Source organism: Drosophila erecta, unplaced genomic scaffold (assembly GCF_003286155.1).
Source record: "Drosophila erecta strain 14021-0224.00,06,07 unplaced genomic scaffold, DereRS2 tig00000055-arrow-pilon, whole genome shotgun sequence".
NCBI classification, from domain to species: domain Eukaryota; kingdom Metazoa; phylum Arthropoda; class Insecta; order Diptera; family Drosophilidae; genus Drosophila; species Drosophila erecta.
In genome coordinates, this window is record NW_020825200.1 from 13,895,636 (window position 1) to 13,918,782 (window position 23,147).

Genomic DNA, 23,147 nt, shown 5'->3' on the forward strand with positions numbered 1-23,147 from the left:
TAATATGTGTCGTATAATCCAATGAAAAAACTTAAAAATTATAAAACCATTTTATGCGATTTTCTTAAGTTTTGTTACATATTTAATTTGTTACTATAAATTGCATATGCAATAAAACTCTTCTAATTAAATAATATCTAACCAGCTTGGTTTATATTTCAATTACACCTCAAGATTTATTATATTTACGCAGCTAATTATTTGTATTATTTAATATTACTTAATATTATATTATAATATATTAATTATTATTATTATAAAATATTATATACTTATATTAATAATACCAAAAACAAAAACCTTAATTTGCAAAGCTATCGACGGAGTGCCATCTCTAATGCGGTATTTTTGTGCCTTTAGTATTTTTCCAAGCTGCAATGCCAGTAAGGCACGGTCACACTGCAGCGCTGAAGAACTATCGATTCCGACAGGCCCGATGTTTCGATGTCATATCGATACTGCTTCCAGCTCTATACACTGCTTCTCTCGCTCTTCCGCCCGCAACTAAAACTCTGGATCCGCGATAAATGTTAAGAAAATAAAGACACCGCTCTAATTAAATGGCCAACCACAAGTGTACAGTGCGCGCAATGTGATCAGTGATCAGTGGAGAGTGATATCCGAGATCGGGCCACGAAACCAAGATCGCCATTGAGCAATCCGGGAACGGCGTCTGTTGAAAAGGGACGCTGCTGCAACCAGAAAAAGGAGTGGTAGCTCGCTGCTCTATGGATAAAACCTAACATTATCTCTGGTGAGTGCAATTCGAATTGGCGATTCCGCATTCATATTCAAATCGGCCAATTGGACCCGGTCGAATTTGTGTGCTTAACCATTTTGCCGCCTTTTTGTGCCCAAGCCCCGAAAAAGCAGCACTTCTGCGAGAGGGGGTTGCGGGTGGGAGAGGGAGAGGCGGAGACAGCGGCAGCGAATCGTTAATAAGAACAACGCAATCGCACGCACACACACACACATACACACACATGCGGGCTCGAGCACGCATTGTATCTGTATCTTGCGGTGTCTCTCGTACTCGCTCACGCTCTCTCGCTGCCTCCACACCTCTTGCTAGTGCCGACCGTTTGGATTCTTTCTAGCCACTTTTTGTAATTGGAGTAAGTGCAGGTGTTACTTGGCTTTTTCTGCTCTGATTAATAAAAGTAGTTAAACTTGTGTTCGTCTAATAAGGAAATCATTTTTTTTCCCGAGGGAACATTTAATAATTCGTTTAATATTACTTGTAAGAGCTGCGTTAATCCATTAGGCTTTTGGCTAAATAAAGGATGGCAACAGAACTTAAGAAGATAATTGCTGATTATTAAACACCGTAAAAAAAGTCAGACAACCTACGTACGTAGTTATCTTGCCACATTTAAGATGTTCAATAAATAACTATAAAATTAGAGTCGAACCGATAGATACCCTCGCCAAAGTCAACCCGGCTGCACTGGCTCTCCCACTGGACTTTTGTGCTTTCGGCTGCCGCCCGAACGCGCCGCACGAAGAACTTTTACATCGGTCGCCTTTGCCTGCTCGCCTTCTGCTGCCTCCGCGTCTCATTCAGTTTTCAGTTTGCTTTGCTCTGTTCGCCGTTCACCACCGCCTCTCACCCGCGCGGCGTTTCGATTCTGATTGCCACTACTGTTGCACACACACACACACACATTCGCCGGAGAGTGTGCCCGCCACCACCACCGTTGCAATATCAAGTAAATTTTCATATACTGGCGTCATAAGAACGAACCGAACAACCTTTTTAAAGCTTGTAAAAACTGCAGTGTTGTACGAGGGGGGAAAGCCGCTAGGGGGGGTGGGGCAGGAAGGGTAGTGGGGAGAGTACCGGGGTTGATTGGAAACAATTGTGTTTATTTGTGAAATTCGCATGCAAAAAGAATGCGAGAATTCTTAATCAAATGACTTTGCGGTCGACTTTGCTGCCAGTGTATTGGTGTTTGTGAGTGCGAGAGTATCTATGTGTGCTTGTGTATGTGAGCTGCGCACATCCACAGCCACAGAGTTCCCATTAACGTCATCATCGTGTCATTCTTGCAAGTTGTCGAGAGGGAGAGGGGAAACGCAGGGTTGCATTTTTCTGAAATTTATTAACTATAGCACTTCAAGCGATCGGTGGCGCTCTCCGAATTGGCACTTTTTTCGCCGCCATATGTTAGAACGCAGCTCCCAATTCCGATTCCTTTGGCTTTTCCAATTGTGCTTAGATGTGTGCCTGAGTGTTTTGTTTAACAATTATGAAATGCACACTAATTGGCTGTAATGAAAATGTGATGAACGACTCTCCAACTCGATCCTCCGCCTCCTCCTCTCTCTCTCGCTCTTTTTCCTTTTTCCCATTCGATTCGCCGCTCTCTCGGTCGAAATTTGAGTGACAGCCAAACAAAATTAAAAATAAAAAGCGGCAGCAGCGGCAATAATTATAACTATAACTCGAGTTTCGGATCTCGGCATATAGAATGTGAGCCAAAAGGCAAAACTTGTATCGACGCGCCGCCTGTACTCGCTTCTCTCTCTCCCCCTCTATGTTTCGCGCTCTCTCGCTCGCTCGTTAGCAGCTCTCTCAGCTTTCATTTTTCTGTCTCGCCTCCTCGCTTTATTTTGTACTTACGCTTTGCGATTCAATTCGTTTTTATTGGTTTTCCGCTTTAGGCGGCTGGGAATTGTACGTAGCGTCGTTCGTGCAAAACGTTGTAGCTGTTGGGCCAGGGGGTAAGGGGTGTCGTTGCCGTTGTCGTTCAATGAATAATGAGAGACAATGTAAGGCAAAGAGAGGGAGAGATGCAGACAAGAGAGAGAGAGAGAGACGAAACGAGACGAGAATAACAAAAAAAAAAAAGCAAAGCCGTGTACAAAAGTGCACGAAAAGCAGTGGGCAAGAAGGGAACAAAGAGGAGGCGGCATGGCAAGAAAGACACAACTTTTTTCCCTGCTGGCAGCCAAAAGCAAAGCAGAGTGGGGAGAGGAAGAGAACGAGGAGAGGCCCCCCGTCTAGAATCTAGAAGAAAAGCAGAGAAGACTGACTGGCCGAGGAGATGCACGCACATACAGCACTTCTAGATATAGATACAATTAATTTGATTTGTTAGCATCGAAACCGCACAGCACCGCTCGCTTCGAGTTGGAATAGTTGGAAATGTAAAATTTGCAATACCCCCCCGATACCAATTCCAATTCCCATTCCCTTTCCAATTAGAGTTAGAATATTTTTGCTCTTCTTTCCACGCAGACGCAGCCTTAGTTTCAATGTGTTGGTGACTTTTGCATACACATGTATGTACATATACATATATTGACTGCAAATAAATTTTCGCTTGATTTGCTTTCGCCCCCCTGTCCGCTTTTCCCACACACGTATGCAAGTATGAATGTATGAGTGTGTGGAAGTGGAACCAAAACTGAAACCGAAACTGGAAGCAAAGGGAAAAGGGGAAGACTGTACCGCGGGCCGTTTGAATATTTCGCGTAAACATAAACACCGCAAACAAACTGTTGCTCACTGGTTATTATTGTTGCCATGTCTCCCCTCTCGTTTCTGCTTGCAGGTGGCCCGCCCCAAAGGAACCTCCGCATCCGTCTAAATATACCTTGAAGTCCGCTCCTGGCGAGCCTCCCCAGTAAAATCGGCGGAATCGGGCCAAGAAGAGAATCACATGAGGTAAGTGATTTCAATTGCCGCTGCTTTCACATCAAAATACAGGGTGACTTTACCGCTCACCACCCAAAGGGGTTATTCAACCCCATTTGATACGGATCATTCTTGTTTTTGGACCATATGGCTCAGTGTTTTCGTATAAAAAAGCGTTTTCGAAATTTATAATCCCTTCCGTAACGAGTAACCTAATTCGCTAGATAGCAACTGCTCGAACGGCAATCTCACAGATACAAATTAAACTTGTATGGTGTCGATTTCGTCTTGCTTCCATAAGGAAGCATATAAATGCAGCTGGATATTACTTTATCAACAGATGAGCTTTCCTGACAATTTAAACAAGCTTCTGCTCTTCCAAATTTATTTTGTCCTTCAGACTTTTAAAACAATGTCATCGGTCTATTGTAGCGATCCCAAGGATTCTGGTATAATCATAAGATTCCTGATAAATTCTGTAATTTCTTTTAAAGCCTAAGGGCTTTCAGAAGTTTACAGATTGCTACTATTAGCTTTATGTAATTAATCTGAAAACTTCTTCATAGAACCAAAATAATGTTATTTTCAAAGAAGAGCGAGCGATTCAGTGAATTAAGAGTATAATATCTTTCCATGAAGAAATCTATGAAGTTTTAATCTGGAAGAGAGTGATGTACAATGGCACGGAACATTGAGGCTATTTTAAAGATATGCTTAGATAAATTGAATTGGGAATAGCCGGTAGCTGCCTCAAAATACTTTTGATCCGTTGACGAAGTGCTAAGGTTTTTGACCTGCGTTTGTGGTTTGCACTCGATTAATTCGTTTTGTGGCGATGCTTGAGTTACAGTTACTTAATAGGGGGCGGGGGGTCCACCCCCTTTGCAGATTGGGCCATTTGTCTTGCGTTCTGTGCTTGGCTTCATCAGCACTTTACATGCTCGAAACGAAACCCGCCCACTTTTTTTTTTGTTTTTTGTGTTTCTGCCCGGGCTGGGCACTTGCAGACACACACACTCATATGTGCGTGCGGAAGACATACATATGTATTTGGAGATTTGCACACACACATCAATGAAACATTCCTACCTCACCACATTAAAAGTGGCGCCCTTTTTAGTGTCCTTTCTCCCGTTCTGCGCTCTCCTCGATGTTTGCTGAATTATTTGCTCGAGAAAAACAAGAGAGTGTGAGAGAGCAATCACGGGGGAGCTCTGCTCCACACCTCCACTCTCCTGTCTTTCTCTCTCTGGCTACCATTTGCTTAGCATGTAAGCTGTAAGCTGTAACTGTAAAGCGCTTAGCGAAAAGGGGCGAAACCAGGACCTATGCAAACACTCCCCACCTCTCCCGCTCATGCGCGCGCTCTTCCTCTCTTGTATTGGAGCTCCCCCTGCTCGCTCCCCTCGTGCACTCTCTCATCCATCTTTAATTCGCAGCTCGGTTTTTCCTACACACGCACACACTTATGCGTTGTCTTTAATCGATTTGTACTTCTTGATATTTACATCAGCTCCCCCGGCCCCTAACTCGTTTGGCTCTCCCCCTCACTCTCTCTCTCTCCTTGCGCGCTCATTCTCTTCTGCTTGCATTCTCTGATTGGATATCTAAATCCTGGATCCTGCCCCTCCCTCGACTTAACAGCCTCAAATTCCAGCTCCACTCCCATTTTCGTGTCCCTTGTCATTCGTTTTGCTGCCTTTTGCCATTTACAATTTATATAAAGTTATTTCATTGTGCGGCCTCTTCTTCTTTCTCTTCCTTCGGTGATGAAGACATACATAGCAATATGGGTGTGTGGGTATGTGTGTGAGTCCTGTGGTCCGCTAATGGGCAATTTATATCACTTTTAATGCCCAGAAGCGAAATCAATAAAACGATGAGCTAGCTGCCCAACATCTTTTTACATAAATTAGTCCTGCTTGATGATTGTTTACTTTAAGTGTGTGTGGGTTTAGGGCTCAACTGTACTTGTGTGCACATACACATATGCACTTGCTAATGACATTTGCATTGTTGCAAGTTTAATGGTCGCACTTTACACTGCAAATCTGTAATGTCCTTCGGCCCCCGGATGCTGTCAAAATGCCACAAGACCAACACGTTCACCTCGACCGTGTGCTTATCTTTGTCTGATTCTTCTGGTGAATATCATATGGATAGTCCTTTCGTCAGGATGAATTGAGCTTTGCGGAGCCCACGCCTTGGGGTAGGCAGCATATTTGTAACATCCTATCCCCGCAGATGAACCTTTATGAACAATATTCCTTTTCCTCAGCCAATAGATTTGATTCCAATAAATTTCATCCATTTGCAGGTGAACAAAACAGATTTGTTGTGCGCAAATTGCACACTCACATGGATCAACTGTTACAGTAGCAGCCACACCATCATCCCCACAGAAGCCAGAGCGAGAGCAGCAATTTCATGGTAATTGTCCCCCGTCAGCGTCGATAAGAAAGACCTCGAACAATACCTGAGCAGCCAGAGATTAAGTGACACCACCTCCACCTTCCACTTGCATTTTTTGTTTGTTGTAGCCACGCTCAGCGAAAGCAGTCGACAGCAGCAACAACAGCAATATGTAGGCGCTCCTCAGCAGCATTTCAACACATGAAATACAACAACCAAGAACAGCAGCAACAACAACAACTACTCCCAACAACAACAAGAACAAACCAATAACTCCCATAAACAACACAACAACAAGAACATCATTAGGATATAGAAATCAGGGAACGAGCAACGCCACAACGATCGCCCGGATCTGGACACAAGAATGCAGCACGTGAGCGCTGCCAGCTCGGTGCCATCAGTAGTAACTCCTGTTGTGACCACTGGTGGGACAACGATCACCTTGGGCGGCCCACCACCGCTCCCTAAATCCGAGCACAAAGAGGATGGCAAGCCGCCGCACGGCATCGAAATGTATAAGGTGAACATTGAGGACATTTCCCAGCTCTTCACATACCACGAAGTCTTTGGCAAGATCCACGGCGATGTGGTCAATCATCAATTAGCAGCGGCCCACGGAGGCCAGTTGCCACCACCTCCTCCGCTTCCGCCGCAGGTCACCAGCCATGCGGCGAGTGCAGCGGCAGCCGCAGCAGCGGCGTCCACGAATAATGCTGCCGTTGCAGCGGTAATGGCCTCAGCGAATGCAGCAGCGGCCGCGGCGGCAGCTGCATCGGCGGGGGGACTACCGCCGGCCACCAGCGGCAATGGGGGCCAGCAGGTGACGGTGACGACGACCAGCAGCTCGACTAGCAGCGGCGGGAGCACCACCAGTGGGGGCACCACGACCACGGCGGGTGAGTTGCTTATGCCTAAAATGGAGGGCGGCATTCATGGCGTGGACGGCAGCGGCAATGGCGGCAATGGTGGCGGGCAAAACGTGGCGCTGGCGCCAGACGGTACGCCCATTGCGACGGGGACGCACGTCTGCGACATCTGCGGCAAGATGTTCCAGTTCCGGTACCAGCTGATCGTGCACCGGCGCTACCACAGCGAACGGAAGCCGTTCATGTGCCAGGTGTGCGGCCAGGGGTTCACCACGTCGCAGGATTTGACGCGCCACGGCAAGATCCACATTGGCGGGCCCATGTTCACCTGCATCGTGTGCTTCAATGTGTTCGCGAACAATACGAGCCTGGAGCGGCACATGAAACGGCACTCGACGGACAAACCGTTCGCCTGCACCATTTGCCAAAAGACCTTTGCCCGCAAAGAGCACCTGGACAATCACTTCCGCTCGCACACGGGCGAAACGCCCTTCCGTTGCCAGTACTGCGCCAAGACGTTCACGCGCAAGGAGCACATGGTCAACCATGTGCGCAAACACACGGGTGAGACGCCACATCGTTGCGATATTTGTAAGAAGTCCTTTACGCGCAAGGAACACTATGTTAACCACTACATGTGGCACACTGGTGAGTGTGATTGATTGGTGGGGGCGGACAATGCGAGCGGCGAGCGCCAAAACAAAAAGACAGATCAGATTCTCTCAGAACTAAATACCAAAACAAAAAAAAAAAAAACAAAAAACAACTCCAAGACCAACTCCAGTCAGACCAAATTCTATCCATAGAGTACAAGAACAACAACAGCCATCACCACATCACACCAACCAACCAAACCAACCAAGAACCAAATCAAAAATTCAACCAACCAACCAAACCAATCAAAAAGAATTGACAACAAGCACCGCAAAAAATATATACAAACTTCATCGTGCGTCCTACGTCTTCTTCCACCCACTCTCTCATACACTTCTATCTCGCTCATCGCTTGTGCTTCTTCTACCCGCCAACTCCCACAGCCCCGCCCACTGTACTCACACAGAGAGAAAAAACATAAACTCAAATTGGTCATTAATTTGGTCATTTCCTGGCCAAAAGAAAGTCACTTTCAGAAAGTGTCAAAATCCAAATTTCATTTCGTTTAAAACATCTTAGATATGTTTTCCAAATTCCTTGATGTATACTCACACTAGAACCGCATGAATTCCTTTTAATTCTTCATGTTTGAAATGATATAACATTCTAAGGATAGTATTGCAAATCATCAGTTCAGAAACAAAGAAATTTTGTATTTTAGGGTTTCATAAAGTCAGTATTTGCATACCTTATGGCGCTGAAGCTATTGCTTTTGAATCTCACGAACTTTGGTATAGATATTGTTCTGATTTTTTTCTCTGTGTCAACTAACGCTTCAAGCGAGCGAATCTCCAGAGAATTGGAGAACGCTCCTCGCCTAATCCCGCTACAAAATTAAAAGAAAACACGCTCACTCGCTCATACCGCTCCATTTCCCCCCAACCATGATCTCTGCATCACACATCCCCAGCTTCACCAATCTAAATCATGCTCACATGCACCACCAATCCAAACACTTCATCCAGTGCTCGCTCCACTCCATCACTCCAAGTCCAAGTCCAATCCTTCACTCCCGATTCGATTCGATATTTAATGCCTGTGCAACTTTGTCTACGCTCTCTCTGCTGTCGAACAGGGTGTCCAAAGCAAAGAAAAGTCAAGAAAGTAAAGAAAAGCTAAGAAAAGTTCGTTGTTGCTGCTTGTCGATTGCCAACGTCTCTGTGTAACTGCGACATTTAACACTCGATCACACGAAAGCAATTGGATCACACACAACACAAGAAACACAACACACACATCCCAGCTCACCTGCATAAATATCTGCTATGTAGGCTTAGATACCTACCTTAACTTTAGATCTTTGGCGATACTTTCTTCTGGAACCCCACGTTCCGCACAAAAATCTAAAAAAAATGAATTGCGAAAACAAAAAAAGAACAGCATCCTGAGGACCAGCATTGAGTAGAAGCAGAGTTGACAGGCACACACAAAACAAAACACACATCCAATGAACATCCACACCACATACAATCCACACCACATCTGACACCACCACGCCCACGTCCATATGCCCGAGCCAGCAGCCTCCGTTCGCTTCGTTCGTTCGAAACCACAACAACGCAAGCCACGGCCAGTTTCACACCAAACAGAAAAAAAACGAAGAAAAGATTTTTCATACGAACGAAAAAACCCACCCACCCACGCAGCCACCCAACCACTAAACTACCAAAAAAATAAAAAATTAAAAGTCTGAGCGGTGCGCGAGGATGGGTCGGGGGATCTGAAATTTTGTTTTTTCTCCGATTCGCCAACATTTCTCCAATGGGCTTCCGCAAAGATCCTCGTGGAGAAATGGCCGCTGATTCGAGTTGAGCGAGAAAAAAGAAAATGCTTGCGCTAACGAATGCGATTTTGTCTTGTCGAACGAGATCAAACGCCATTCCCTATATACAACAATTCCGTTCTGTTCTGCTACCCTCTCCCACAAATCCAGGTCAAACGCCGCACCAGTGCGATGTCTGCGGCAAGAAATACACGCGCAAGGAGCACCTAGCCAACCATATGCGATCCCACACCAACGAGACGCCGTTCCGTTGCGAGATCTGCGGCAAGAGCTTTAGCCGCAAGGAGCACTTCACCAATCACATACTTTGGCATACAGGTAAAGAGACAAAACGAATCGTAAGCCCGCTTCCTGTTCCTCGATTTCGGTCGAATCCTACCCACCACTCCGCCCAGCCTCCAGCTACAGTCCACGACACATGAAAACCTTGTATACACAGACACTTGGCGGCGCAGCGATAACGAACTCTCGCTAGGATTGGGGTCAAAGCTAGTTGCACTCCACTGTTATTCGTGGATCAATAACTTTTCCATATTTACCTAACATCCCTTTAAGTCGGCACTATTCTCGATTCTTTAAGAGATTATCTATACAAATGCAGCTTACGTTACATTTAGAATGTAGTCTTTGAATTCCTTACAGCAATTGTGTGTTTTAATAGTCATTTACAGCGTAGGCTTGCAAACGTTGGTACACTGTATAAAATATGTTTTGATAAGACTTAATCTAGAAGTCACCAAATTTTTAAATTCTTTTGTTTATTCCGATTTTTGTATTTAAAAGTTGATTTTAGCTTTTAATCCCTTCAATTGGTTATTGAATCGGCCTCAAGGTTCAGATCCATGGTTTGTTTTTGAAGTTAGTGTTCCCGAAATACAGATCGCGGAGACAGTGAACACACGATTTCCCCCGTCGCCTAGAGGAGAAACATCACAAAAAACCAAAACGCGCCAGGTGTCCAGTGACCCGCAACTTGCCAGCCCAAACCATGACCGCCCCCTTGTTCCAAGGCGATGATTACTAATCTCTAAACATTTTCTCGTCCCATTCGCGCGACACACACACATTTGCCACGCAAGCAGGCGAGACGCCGCACCGGTGCGACTTCTGCTCCAAGACGTTTACGCGCAAGGAGCACTTGCTTAACCACGTGCGCCAGCACACGGGAGAGTCGCCACACCGCTGCTCCTACTGCATGAAGACGTTCACGCGCAAGGAGCACCTGGTCAACCACATACGCCAGCACACGGGTGAGACACCGTTCAAGTGCACGTACTGCACGAAAGCGTTCACGCGCAAAGATCACATGGTTAATCATGTACGGCAACATACAGGCGAGTCGCCGCACAAGTGCACGTACTGCACCAAGACGTTCACGCGCAAGGAGCACCTGACGAACCATGTGCGCCAGCACACGGGCGACTCCCCGCACCGCTGCTCCTACTGCAAGAAGACCTTCACGCGGAAGGAGCACCTGACGAACCATGTGCGCCTGCACACGGGCGACTCGCCGCACAAGTGCGAGTACTGCCAGAAGACGTTTACGCGGAAGGAGCACCTCAACAATCACATGCGCCAGCATTCGAGCGACAATCCGCATTGCTGCAACGTCTGCAACAAGCCGTTTACGCGCAAGGAGCACCTGATCAACCACATGTCGCGTTGCCACACCGGTGACCGGCCCTTCACCTGCGAGACTTGCGGCAAATCGTTCCCGCTCAAGGGCAATCTGCTCTTCCATCAACGCAGCCATACCAAGGGCCAGGAGATGGAGCGGCCATTCGCCTGCGAGAAGTGCCCCAAGAACTTCATCTGCAAAGGTGAGTGAGCTCTATGATTGTTGCTGTGCGTTGCATGCATCCAGTGGAGGCACGCGTGGCGTGGCGTCAGCATAGTGTCCCAGCCCCAGCTCCAGCTACAGTCATAATCCAAAAACCTTAATCCCAATCCTGCCCTCCAGTTGCTGTTGTGGGAATTGCTTTCACAGCCTTCAATTGTCGTTTTTGGGGGTCAAGTCAAGTCAGAAACCAAAACAAAATTAGTTAAAAGACTGATATACTTACACTAGGTTGATGTTTTATTATAATAATATTGGGGCCTTCTTTAATTGAACAGTAAAGAAAAACAATTATACAAATAGAATATCCATATTGAAAGGAATTTGTTTATGTCTTTGATAACATTTTAAAATTTACATATTGTGCTATACAGTTGCCGATTAAACACTACTACAACAAGTACATCTTAAGATCAGGGCTAAAGTGGTTGTTTTAAATACCTATCAGATTTCTTCCATCAATGTGTAGGACTTCAGTTCCTTGGTAACACCAAATATGACTAGACTAACCTCTTATGCCTAATTTGCATGCCGACAACGACTGTGAGAGCAAGAACCCAAAACTTACCTGAGCCGTTTTCGAAATTCAAGATCCCCGACGATCAGATCTTCATGTCGCTTCCATTGTCCGTTTCGCAGGTCACTTGGTCTCGCACATGCGCTCCCATTCGGGTGAGAAACCACACGCGTGCACACTGTGCAGCAAGGCGTTCGTCGAGCGCGGCAATTTGAAGCGCCACATGAAGATGAATCACCCGGATGCTATGATGCCGCCACCACCCGTGCATCCGCATCCGCAAATACCGGCTGGTGTGCTGACGCAAGTCAAGCAGGAAGTGAAACCGATCATAAGTGAGTCGGCAAACACGACTGCGCTAGCGCAAGCGAGTCTCCCCGTGCCCAAGTCGCCCAACTTAACCGGTCCTCCTACCGTTTCAGTACCCCATCACTCGGCGACCACCACGATGCACACCATCCAGCAGATCACGGCGGGAGCGGCGGGCGGAGCCGGTGCGGTCCAGTTAACTCCGGGTCTGGTGCCTCTGGTTACCTCCACGCTCATCTCACATAATGCGGCTGCCCAACAGCAGTCGCAGAAGCAGCAAGCCGCTGCAGCAGCTGCGCAGCAACAGGCTGCAGCCGCCGCTGCTGCCCAACAGCAAGCAGCTCAGCAACAGGCGGCTGCTGCACATCAGCAGCATCAGCAACAAGTGGCCGCCCAGCATCAGCAGCAGGCTGCGGTGGCTGCTCATCAGCAGCAGCAACAGCAATTGCAGCAGCAGCAACAACTGCTTCAGTTGTCCATCCAACAGGCGGCTCACCATCATCAGCAGGAGCAGCATCGTCAGCAGCAGCAACAGCAACACCAGCAGCAACAACAGCAGCAGCATCACCAGCAGCAGCAGCAGGGTCATCCACAGGCCCCGCCACCGCAGCAGCAACAGCAGCCGCCGCCCATCGCCTTGATCAGTGACCCAGGTGCTCTAGCACGCGCCGCCATCCAGCTGCAGCATTTGCCTGCGAACGTGGAACAGCACCCGGTTGTTTACTAACAGTAGCCCCTCCTGCACGGCTACACTCCCACCACAGCCCACTCCAGCAGCACGACCAGCACCTCAATAGCTGCCACAGCGGCCACTGCGTCGTCGCAAGCGGCGTGGTGAAGGCAAGCGTGCCACCAGTGAGCCAGTGCTAGTGAGCCGAGCTGACGCGACTTCTCTAAATAGGACACACACCATAACAAGCGCACCCCATATAAGCAGCTAGTTGTATGTACAATAGTTTTAGCAGCGCGCTGGTTACGCAGATCTGTGGCCCCAAGCGTGGCGGTATGCTGGGTTCCTAGGTTGTGACGATTTTTAAAGCAAGCGTGGGTAGTAAAATATTACTTTTAGGACGAAATCGTTCCGTTTTGTCGTTCAAATGTCCTGGCTTCTAAAACGTGAAATCCAAGTGATGTTAATTTAATATTTTGTTGGCAACTAATTATATTTGTATTCGTAAAATCTTCTAAACAACAATTTAAAATCAAATCACCCTAGGAACTCATTAAGCTATGCCCAATCGCAAGTGAACTAAACACTTCTCAACTAGTCTGCCGCCGCCAGCTTTAACGTGCAATACGAATCATCTCATAGTTTGTTCTTGGTATCTCTCTTTTTGTGTATCTTTAATGCTTAGGCGCTTAGCGTCTAATTTTATTCACGTGTTTTCTACATTTTTGAAATGTGTGCCAGGCGGCGCGTGATTTTGTTTGGGTCAATTGATAGGGTTTTTGTAACATCCAGTTGTTCCTAAGCTGCGCTCAGTGAATCCAACGGATACAGGAACCAATCGGACTCAGACAATTTTCTCGCTAGACACTATAAGAAGGGGGTTTTTGTTGCCGTAACCAGCGAAAGCGCACCATCTTGTATTTTTATTGTGTTTTGACTAAGTTATGATTATACCCATATGGAGCGACATTCATAGAAAGCATCCTCATCATACATAAACATATGCAGATTTGCATAGGCATACAATTATAATATATACTTATAGTTTGTAAATAACACGCAACAAGACCCTTGGAAATCTATCGAAAATTATTATCACAATTGTATTATTTTTGCATTTTCCAAGGAGGAACATTGATATCGAGCAAACGCGCGAAAACTTTCACATATATTGGCCAAGTGTAGTCCTTAACCCAGTTTACAATATATCAAGCCCTGAATGTTGGGCTGTGATGAATACGAGATATATATTATTATATGACAGCGGAAACGGAAGCAGCATAACGGCAGACCCAACTAACGAGATAATGAAAAGGGATTAAACAAACAAGTTATTATATTTAATGTTAGTTGAACTACTAAAAGTAACAATTGAAAACACTGATCGGAGGAATGGAGAAGCGAGTTCCCGCATGGGGAAAGCGAGTAGTTTTTAGTTGGGCGCGTCGCCCAATCATTATGATTACAATTACAATTACGATTATGATATATGAATACTAAACCTATAACAACAAGTTATTACCCCACTATTAAAGTTAACAAGCAACAACAACAACAACCATACATATACATATATACGACTAGGCACAACTCTAAAATTAATTATAACCCTTAACTGTGCTTGTGTTGAAAACAACAAACAAACATTAAGAAAAAGTTAGAAGAAAGTGAGACAATTAACGAGAAAGCCCCAAGCGCCACAAGCAACAACATATCTGCTTTAAATTTTACAACAAAAAATGGAAATCTAAAAAAATATATTAAACACGAGTCAAAGTTTAATAATTTAGTAAGAATACACACAATACACAGACAAACTGACAGACACACGACCCACACATTATGCTTCCTTTTAAATGCAACATTTTATACATTTAATTACCAAGAATTAAATGCTTAAAATACAATTTTAATTTAATTTAACAAACTGTAACTGTACACGAATAAACGGAAAATGTAAAACTGTTTGTTTAACCATTCGAAGACACAACTTGGTTTTATTTAACGTATTTCAGTTTATTCACGGTCATCGCAGCAAAGTGCACATTTTGAATACACTTAGAATGCAGGGAACAATTGAAAATTGTAAAAAAATATTGATGTGCATGTATTTTGCACTCACACTGAAAATTCTTGTTTTCGAAGTCGCAAACACACAATATCACACATCTATAATTATGTAGTTGAGTATCCGTGTTAGTTTTGGGTGTTTTTGGATTTTTGGTGATGTGTATAGAGCGCAGTATATAGAGTGCATATAGAGATATATATTATTGTACGATTATTGACTAATATATAACGGATATGTATGTGTAGTACGCGAAAGGCAAGTTTAAGGAGAAAATACACTTGTGTTGCAATATTAATGAACAAACGAAATATTTTACTTGTAAGTTGCGTAGTGCAAGCCGTGAGAATAGAGGTAACTTTCTCCAACCCACACTCACTGATCGACAGACACACACCCATTAACCTTAATGATAAACCGCTGGGATAGCGCTGAAAATGTTTCCTAGGAGAAATTAACAGAAGCTGAAGAAAACGCTTGGAACGCCCCAATTAACGTAAACATTAAAAGCAACAAACAGTAACAATACTAAATAGAAACAATAATGTACTATAAATCAGATACAATACAACACTATATATACCTAAAATATATATGCCTATACGACAGAAATTGGACAACAAATGAAATATATATATATATAGTATATATTGTACAAGTTACGAGTAAAATGTAATTAAAATTTATGAAGTAGTAAGCACTAAACAAAACAAATAAATGAGCAGCAAAACGCGCAGCATAAGCATAAAAACTAAACCCTATTAAATATATTTTCAGCTGGTATCTGGGCTTAAAACTGCGTGTTAACCCTTGAGAAGATCAACTTATTTAATAATGATTTATTTTGGAAGTCCTAAGGATTTGATGTCGCTGAGCTACTTCGAAAACTATCGTTTTGTTTTCCCATCTCCAAAAGGATAAGTCATTTAGGTAGCGCGAATTCCGCCCGATTTGCCTGGAAACCCACCCCTAAATGACCTTCGGACTAGGTAGCACCGGACTGACCGCGGCAATGGCACGAATTCGTTAGTATTCCAAGCACCACGATCGAGAACACACCGCAGATGACGTCCGCAGGCGATACAGGTAAGGAATTGGCCATAAACAAAAGGAACTATAACCTTGATGATCGTCCTTCAACATTTTAGAACCCACTGCAGCAGCCTCGCTGCTCCAGCTGAATGACGATGTCCTGGCGTTGATCATCCGCCAGCTGAACGTTTACCAGCAGTTCCAGATCGGCAGGTTGAACAGGCGCCTGGAGAGCATAGTGCAGATGCTCTGGAGGACCCGGGTTCGCAACGTTGTCCTGCAGAACGAGATGTTCGGACGCTCGGGCGCCAGTTCCCGACAATTTGAGGCTTTCATTTTGGCCCTGGCTCCGCACATGCAGCGCCTGAGCTGCCAGCAGTTGGATGTCCGCCGGCTGCGGGTGCTTAGTAGCCACACCCTGGAGAGGATTCACTCCTTGGAGTGGTTGGGCAATGGACATCGACGGGGACGCGTTCGCTTTGTGGACGAGGATGTGCGACTGCTGCACCGGGTATTTCCCCATCTGAAGAGCCTCACACTTAGAGGCTGCCAAATCACCGGGAAGTACCTATGCGACCTGGAACACCTCACCGATCTCCGCCTGGACGATTGCCAGTTTCTGGAATCGCAGCACTTTAGGGACATTTTCCGCCAGCTGAGACTGCGCAAATTTGATATAATGGAGGACTGTGACGAGGTGAACTGCTGTGATCTTGTGGATCTGCAGCTCTGTCCCACATTGGAGCATATCAAGATTGCGGATTATCACCTGTGCATGGAGTCGGATATTACGCAGCAACTACTGAGATTGCCACACCTGCGTAAGCTGTCGATTTACTCCAAGAACTTTGTCTTCGATGTGCTATCGAGGATAGCTCGTCCCACAAGTCCTCCCGGAGCAGTCAGACTTATTGAGGGCTTTCGTTTCAGTGGAGTTTTCCACGATTATGGCAGATTCTTCAGGGAGCTGGGTAATCTCAGGCAGTTGACGCGTCTGGAGCTGCATGGCCAGCCGGAGGAGGAGGACGGCGATCGCCTGCAGTGTCTGGAGGATCAGATGCTGCGGCAACTCGCAAGTCAACTGCGCGAGCTAACCGAACTTCATTTGTGTGGCTATCAGTTGGAGAGTCCTTTGGGCCTGCTGGAGTTCGCGATCAATTGTCGACAGCTGCGAGTGCTCGACATCACGCGATCCCGTTGCCATGGAGAGTCCTTCGTCTGGAGCTGTATTGCCATTTTGGCCAAGCAAAGGTGGCGCACTCGCCCCCTAGAGTTGTGGATCCGGCATAGCGATATCAATCCGGAAATAGTACAGAGTCCGCGCTGCCTGGACAACGTAAAGCTGTTAAAGGTGGATGCAAAACGGATCGGACCCAATATGGACTACTCGTCTGGCGTCCTCAAGTTTTGCTTTGTCCGGTGACCCACTGTCCCATGATAGATGGAAGACTATGTCTGGGATATGCTCCAACTGATCAAGCTGCAAATTAAAAAGTTTTAAACTGAAATATAATTAAGATGTTCATTTATCCATTGCATACCAAATAAAAAGATGTAAATACATTTCCAACACGGTTTGCATATTACCTTAAAGTACGCATTATTAGCTTGAATATCTTTGGTAATTAAAACTATGGTTTAAGTACAAGTTTTAAATTTTAAAATCCAAACATGTAAGTCCTTGCATTCAGCGTCAATCCAAATGAAATTCGAGTTCAGAGCTGAAGCCTCGTCGACAAGCCAAACTTTGGACCGATGCCCACGAGGATGACCAAATGCGCCAGCCCTTCCGCCGAGCCTCCGTCTACCTCCACCTGCTGCTAATAACCGAGGCCGTGATCGGACTGCTGATCCTGGCGGTGACCGCCTACTACCACGCCGTGTTCACCAGCTATTTGTCGGAGATCGAGTGCCGCCTGATCTACGGCTATCTGTTTGGGATCTACGTGTTTGGGGCCCAGCTAGTGGTGACCTTCCTCTGTAGCATTGCCATGTGGAGGCGCATTTGGAGGCGACGTTGCACGCCCAACATTCGCCTCTTGCTATCCGTGTGGGCCTTCTACTCCTGCGTAATCATTGCCTCCGGTTTCGGGTGCGCTTGGAACCTTTACCGGGGTGCCGATGTCCTCGAGAATGCGGCGGACACCTCGCTGACCCGGGGCATCGACATGTACTATACGTGTCCCGAGTGGAAACTCCTGTGGGACGGACTGCAGTGGCACAAGGAGTGCTGCGGTGTGCATGGCTACAAGGACTGGATGAACGCGGAGTGGATGCCGCGCCGGGAGAACAACTGCTCGTCGATGGTCCTGGCACCCTTCGCCTGCTGCAAGCGCTCCTGCGACAGCTGCTTCAACAACTTCCTGCCCGGTGAGGGGCAACCCATCGGCAGCCGGCAGCCTTTTCCCGCTCTCACCGTGGACTCCATCCATGCGAACGGCTGCTTGCCGGTGTTCGTTAGTGCGGTGTGGAACTTCTTTTATATCCTGCTGGCCCTATGGGTCCTGGCTCTTAAGTTCCTGGTGAGTACTTTGTAATTGACAGCGGAATATGGGGAACGGGGAATCCGACCAAAAAGTTATATAAACCTTTTTGGAGTTATCTTCATACAAAGATTGCTACCATATGCATAAGTCAACAATCCTCTTTTAGATCATGCTTTGTTGTATGACCAAGTTCATAGTTCACCGCCAGAATGAGGGAGATGGCTGCGATAATGTGGGACTCACGGACGATGATGGACATCCTTTGGTCGTGGTGGTGGGTTACACATCTTTACTATCCATCGATAGCACCTAAATCAGTCGATCCCCCAGAAATATCCCTGCAACGTGCGCTGTGTGACAATTGCCGAGGATGATCTGGTTTCCGACAACGTGCCCGATATCAACTATTGCGATTGCCCCGATCAATGACGATCAGTGTGGATATTAATTTTGTGTTTCATTTTGCTTTTATATTTTGTATTCATTTAGTTAAATTTCCGGATTTCGGTTAAATTTATGTACTGGTTTTTCTACTCAGTAACTTTATGCATGAGATGGTCGTGAATGCAAAACATTATATATTTTTACTGTTTGAAGTGAACAACTAAAGCGTTAGCAACCATTTTCCATTTCCATTTTATAACTTTATAAAGTGGCTTTTACATGGCTGTTGTAAGCATAGATGCACATGAATTACTTGCTCATCCTCTTAGATTCCTTTAAGGTCTGGGTCACCATAAGAGCGATCCGTTTGCGCAAGTCCAAGAAAGGCTTCAAGCAGACGCGTTGCTCGACGAGACCAACAGAAATCCGATGGAAGAACTCGGTGACATCCCGGGGCTTGGCCAGCTCATCTGGTAATACCGAAGTGGTATCATCCGAAGTTTCGGGCGCAGTGAGGATGCTATGGCTGTATGCTGCCCAGCTGCCCCTGCTACGTCTGGAAACGCGAGCTCCAATAGTTTCTGATGGGGCATAATTGGCGCGAGAGATGATGAGACGCTTGCGGACTCCCAGGCAGTGGGACTCCGAAGTCTCCGGCTTCAGAAGATCCATTTTAGGCGAGGGCGAGTTTTCCACTGCATTTCTTGGTACCTCGGTAATTTCGGTGATCTTCAATGTATTGTAAGGACGTCTTCTGTGGAGAAACACAAATGTGTTAATCTTTGTTTGACATTATGTACATATACATATGTATTTAACTTACGGTGCGCCCGCCTCATAAGTGACATATGGGGACCAGTCCACATCATCCAGATCCATTCTAAAAGTTCGAAAATGAGCAAAAAACTAATTTGCCTAATAACTTTGTGGGTACTTACTCATCTTCGTTGTCGTCATCTTGTTCGCTTTCCCTAGTTATAGAGTAAGTTGTAAATATACTATCAAAACTTTACATAACGAGAGACTTACATAGAAGACTCGTTGGTATTCTCGTCACTTTCTGGAGCACTTTTCCTATTTACATACATGGATACAAAGAAAAAATATATAAGTGCGTTTAAATCAAGATCAACGAAGGCTTACAAAGCTCCTTGAGATTCATCATCATCGCCCACAATGTGAGGAATCTTTGGTAGGGACCTGCAATGAAGAACCGATTAATATATTTCCTATATCCACTGCTTCGATTTTAATTACATTTTTCACAAATGCTCAATGTCTAGCTCCTGCACAATGACAATTTAGAAAGCCGTGCGAACAGTGTGTCCACTCCCAGAAATGTTCAGTTCGTACTTTAGTGTTGATTAATGAAATGTTCTGGAACTTGTATATATGTAAAATTTACCTGAAATCATAGTTATTGACATCTTATAAATTAACCAAAACTGTCGATTCTGATCAATTTCCACATAAAATTGCTACAACACATAAAAAGTTTTTATTATAGGAAAAAGACGTGCCAGTGTTGGACAACAGACTTAATTTAACTTCCGTGTGCATACATATGTACATTTGTATGTATGTGAGGTGAAACCATTAATTTGATTTGCATTTTTACTTTCAAACGCCAATTAACGCTATTTGAAAACAGCTATGTAGGCTAAATGTTTTGGAAATGTTCTCAAATATTGGGTGTTGCTTCTTTGGGAACTTTACAATCCATAGGTCTTAAGGAACCGCATATGTACGAGTATTTTGAAATAGAAAATTCGAGTAACCAAATGCTGTTCTGCTTGACTTTTAGGGCAATAATTCAATCCTTTAATGAGACATATAGGTAACATATTCGAGTACTCTTCTTTAAGACATGGTGAGGCCAAAAACATTGTAAAATCTTAGCTGAATTCGATTCGCAAACATACACACAGAACATTGGCAAGAACAGACTACTCCCGGCTAATTTCATTGACATCCGAGAAATCCGAAACGGCGACACTGCTGGTGCTAATTAAATGGCGATCGGGCATTTCACCGATGGAAGGGAGAGTGCTGCTCTCGCTGGCGGTGGACAGAGATACCTCCTCCCAGCTGACGCCGGAGTCGCCTTCCGCGCCCTCGTTGCCCGGGATGACGGGTGTGACATCGGCTTGGTGGTGCTCCTCCTCCGGAGTCTGGCCAATGGTGATAGCCGATGACCTGGAACGTTTGCCGCCCACTTCGGCAATTTGGTTGTTGTCCGCGGCACTTCGTTTCCGATCTGGAATTCGATGCTCAGAGGTGGGATCCCAGTCCATGGCGTGATGCACCAAAGCCCGAAAAGTTATGCGGATCGGTTCGCTCGGACTGTCCATGTCTGAGGGATTTCTCCTGGCCATTTGTGGCGATATGATCATCGTGGAATTGTGCAAGGCACTAGGGTGCGAGGTCAAAAACTCCAGCTCGCTCTCCTGCCAAAATCAACGAGGATCACCCAACGCAAGTTAGTTACTATTCATTATTAATCATTTAATAGTCCTCCCACCTGCAGAGCCCTTTCCAGATCGTCGTCCTGGGGACTGATACTAGCAGATTGCTGCACGACACTGGCCAACTCGGTCATTTCCTCGATGTCCATGCCCTCCTCGTAAACGCCGGCGCCTGCGCAAATAGTTAGTAGTATTAAGTACCACTAATATTGGATATCTTACTTTTAAGGAAGTCCACTAGTCTCCTGTTCGTTCGGCTGCGTAACTCCATTTTTATTGGGACAGAGACAACAACTTTTGGAGCAATATTATTTGGTTACAATGCTCTCGCTCTTGTTCTTGCTCCTAACGGAACTTTTCGCCGGACTGAAATCGTATATAAAGCGCCATATCGATAGTTAAGTTATGATCCCCGGTGATGGTCACACTTAGAGATGGTGCGAAAACTTTTTGTATGTAAAATTAAGAAAAGTGTTTTTGAGAAAATATGTTTTTTTTTTAAATGGTAAGGTTTAGAAAAAGTTATGATGTTATGTTATGATTTATGATGTTAATTGATAAAATTCAAGTCCATTTTTCGAAGTAACTCAACCGAAATGCCTTAAAAAAATATGCAGAAATTAAACACGTATACTTCGTGGGGTTTCGGGCTTAAAAAACAATTTATGTGTAAAAAGCTGGACTCCAAAACGGGAAAGTTGTAACACCAGCCCTGCGAAGTTGAAATGCGTCATGTAAAAAGTAAATGCTTTGCGAACTTTTTGTGTGGTCAACCTGCTGACCAAAGTTGCAGCTTTTACTGCCCACAACGCTGGCAATTGTTTTTCTAATTTAAGTAAAAAAAAAATATGCGTCTCTTTGCATTTCGTTTGCATGCCCAGCCACCTGCGAGTTTTCTGGCCCCCAGAATTCGCCCCTTTCACTTTTTGCATACCTCGAACCCCACCCCAAAACCTCCCATAGTTGCATCCCAAAACGTAAACCGAGTTGAAATTCAACAAAATGTCAAAATGCCACTTGAAGTCAGCTTGCCATTTTCGCTGCCATGGAGCGCCTTTTCAACCCGAAAATTGTTCTTTATGTGGGGCAGTTTTCAGCTAGACTTTCTCTCCATGGAAAGTCATAATACCCTGAATATTTTGAGATCACAACGCCCTGGGGTGATCTATAAAAACTAAACTAAAAATACATTTTTTCATTTCATATTTCCTCTTGTTATAGCCTTAGTTTGGATAGGTTAAAAAAACACTTATCTTGTGAATTTTTTAAGTTTATTAAAATACAAAAATAAGTTATTTATTTTATATCAGATAAACATAATATACATTTTAAATTAGTTTATTTTTTTAAGGTGTTTATGTCTTTAAAAGCTTAAAGTCACAGTTTCTGTACATTTTAGTCTGACATAATTTTTTTCCTGACCCTGTTTTCTATATAACCAAACTATTCCGCGACACCAAAAATAAAAGGACAAAAAATGGGAAAAGTTTCGATGTCGTCGCGTTGGCGAGCTTTGCTGCTTTTGCATAGGAGTCGCCATAGAGTCCCAACTGCATTTGGCTTTACTTTCCCCTCACCCAAACCTCAGTTTTAGTGGCACATCAAAGGCAAATAAATAAAAAAAAAAATAAATAGAAGAAAAACCTGGACCAAAGCCGTTTGTGTTAGCCCGCATTTTGTGCAATTTTTGGCTGGCATTTAAAGTCCGTTCAATTACCGCGAAACACGTTTGACAGGACAACAAAAAATAAAATAAAACGCCAATTTGAATTTATTTTGTTAGCTAAAGAAACGTGTTTAAGCGCTCTGAGTGGCGAAGATGTATACAGATTTTATGCGTTCCTTTAACCCTTTAATGCCCCCGCTTTTGCGGGCACTGAAGCAGCTAACACTTATTGGATTAGCAAATATGTGCCGCTGTCGATTTGCTTTTAGTGGCTCCGTTTTATGTTTTCATTATGGAGGGGGACTAAAGGATTTTCGCCATTAACTTTTGCTCGCCAGCTTTCCGGCACATTAGG

The 23,147-nt window shown here is 45.0% G+C and overlaps 5 protein-coding genes across 23 annotated transcripts; 3 read left to right on the forward strand and 2 right to left on the reverse strand.

Moving 5' to 3' along the window:
- Nucleotides 1-383: 383 nt before the first annotated feature.
- On the forward strand, nucleotides 384-14,676 carry LOC6542557 (gastrula zinc finger protein XlCGF57.1). 19 transcript variants are annotated; one of them, XM_026979576.1, is made up of 8 exons: nucleotides 387-754; nucleotides 3,558-3,670; nucleotides 5,958-6,070; nucleotides 6,181-7,569; nucleotides 9,509-9,676; nucleotides 10,438-11,178; nucleotides 11,835-12,047; nucleotides 12,135-14,676. In XM_026979576.1, the coding sequence occupies exons 4-8, from the start codon at nucleotides 6,420-6,422 to the stop codon at nucleotides 12,746-12,748; spliced, it is 2,886 nt and encodes a 961-aa protein (XP_026835377.1). In that variant the 5' UTR covers nucleotides 387-754; nucleotides 3,558-3,670; nucleotides 5,958-6,070; nucleotides 6,181-6,419; the 3' UTR covers nucleotides 12,749-14,676. The 19 variants fall into 19 exon arrangements, with proteins under 19 accessions (XP_026835387.1, XP_026835377.1, XP_026835388.1 ...); XM_026979587.1 differs by having other exon boundaries at nucleotides 10,441-11,178; XM_026979588.1 differs by having other exon boundaries at nucleotides 6,181-7,485.
- A 927-nt stretch (nucleotides 14,677-15,603) lies between these two features.
- Nucleotides 15,604-17,344, forward strand: LOC6541323. The gene is made up of 2 exons (XM_001969779.3): nucleotides 15,604-15,845; nucleotides 15,908-17,344. The coding sequence occupies exons 1-2, from the start codon at nucleotides 15,824-15,826 to the stop codon at nucleotides 17,212-17,214; spliced, it is 1,329 nt and encodes a 442-aa protein (XP_001969815.1). The 5' UTR covers nucleotides 15,604-15,823; the 3' UTR covers nucleotides 17,215-17,344.
- A 156-nt stretch (nucleotides 17,345-17,500) lies between these two features.
- Nucleotides 17,501-18,829, forward strand: LOC6541822 (tetraspanin-3). Its single transcript, XM_001969780.3, has 3 exons — nucleotides 17,501-18,313; nucleotides 18,444-18,551; nucleotides 18,608-18,829. The coding sequence occupies exons 1-3, from the start codon at nucleotides 17,567-17,569 to the stop codon at nucleotides 18,704-18,706; spliced, it is 954 nt and encodes a 317-aa protein (XP_001969816.3). The 5' UTR covers nucleotides 17,501-17,566; the 3' UTR covers nucleotides 18,707-18,829.
- Nucleotides 18,830-18,939: 110 nt separating this feature from the next.
- On the reverse strand, nucleotides 18,940-19,992 carry LOC6541639. The gene is made up of 6 exons (XM_026979013.1): nucleotides 19,919-19,992; nucleotides 19,805-19,861; nucleotides 19,691-19,735; nucleotides 19,600-19,632; nucleotides 19,485-19,541; nucleotides 18,940-19,415 (listed from the first exon to the last, which is right to left on the reverse strand). Coding segments are annotated over exons 1-6 (639 nt in total). The 5' UTR covers nucleotides 19,921-19,992; the 3' UTR covers nucleotides 18,940-18,970.
- A 537-nt stretch (nucleotides 19,993-20,529) lies between these two features.
- Nucleotides 20,530-21,520, reverse strand: LOC6541638. Its single transcript, XM_001969782.3, has 3 exons — nucleotides 21,349-21,520; nucleotides 21,183-21,298; nucleotides 20,530-21,108 (listed from the first exon to the last, which is right to left on the reverse strand). Exons 1-3 carry the CDS (start codon nucleotides 21,395-21,397, stop codon nucleotides 20,608-20,610), a joined length of 666 nt encoding a protein of 221 aa, XP_001969818.1. The 5' UTR covers nucleotides 21,398-21,520; the 3' UTR covers nucleotides 20,530-20,607.
- Between the last annotated feature and the right edge of the window lie 1,627 nt (nucleotides 21,521-23,147).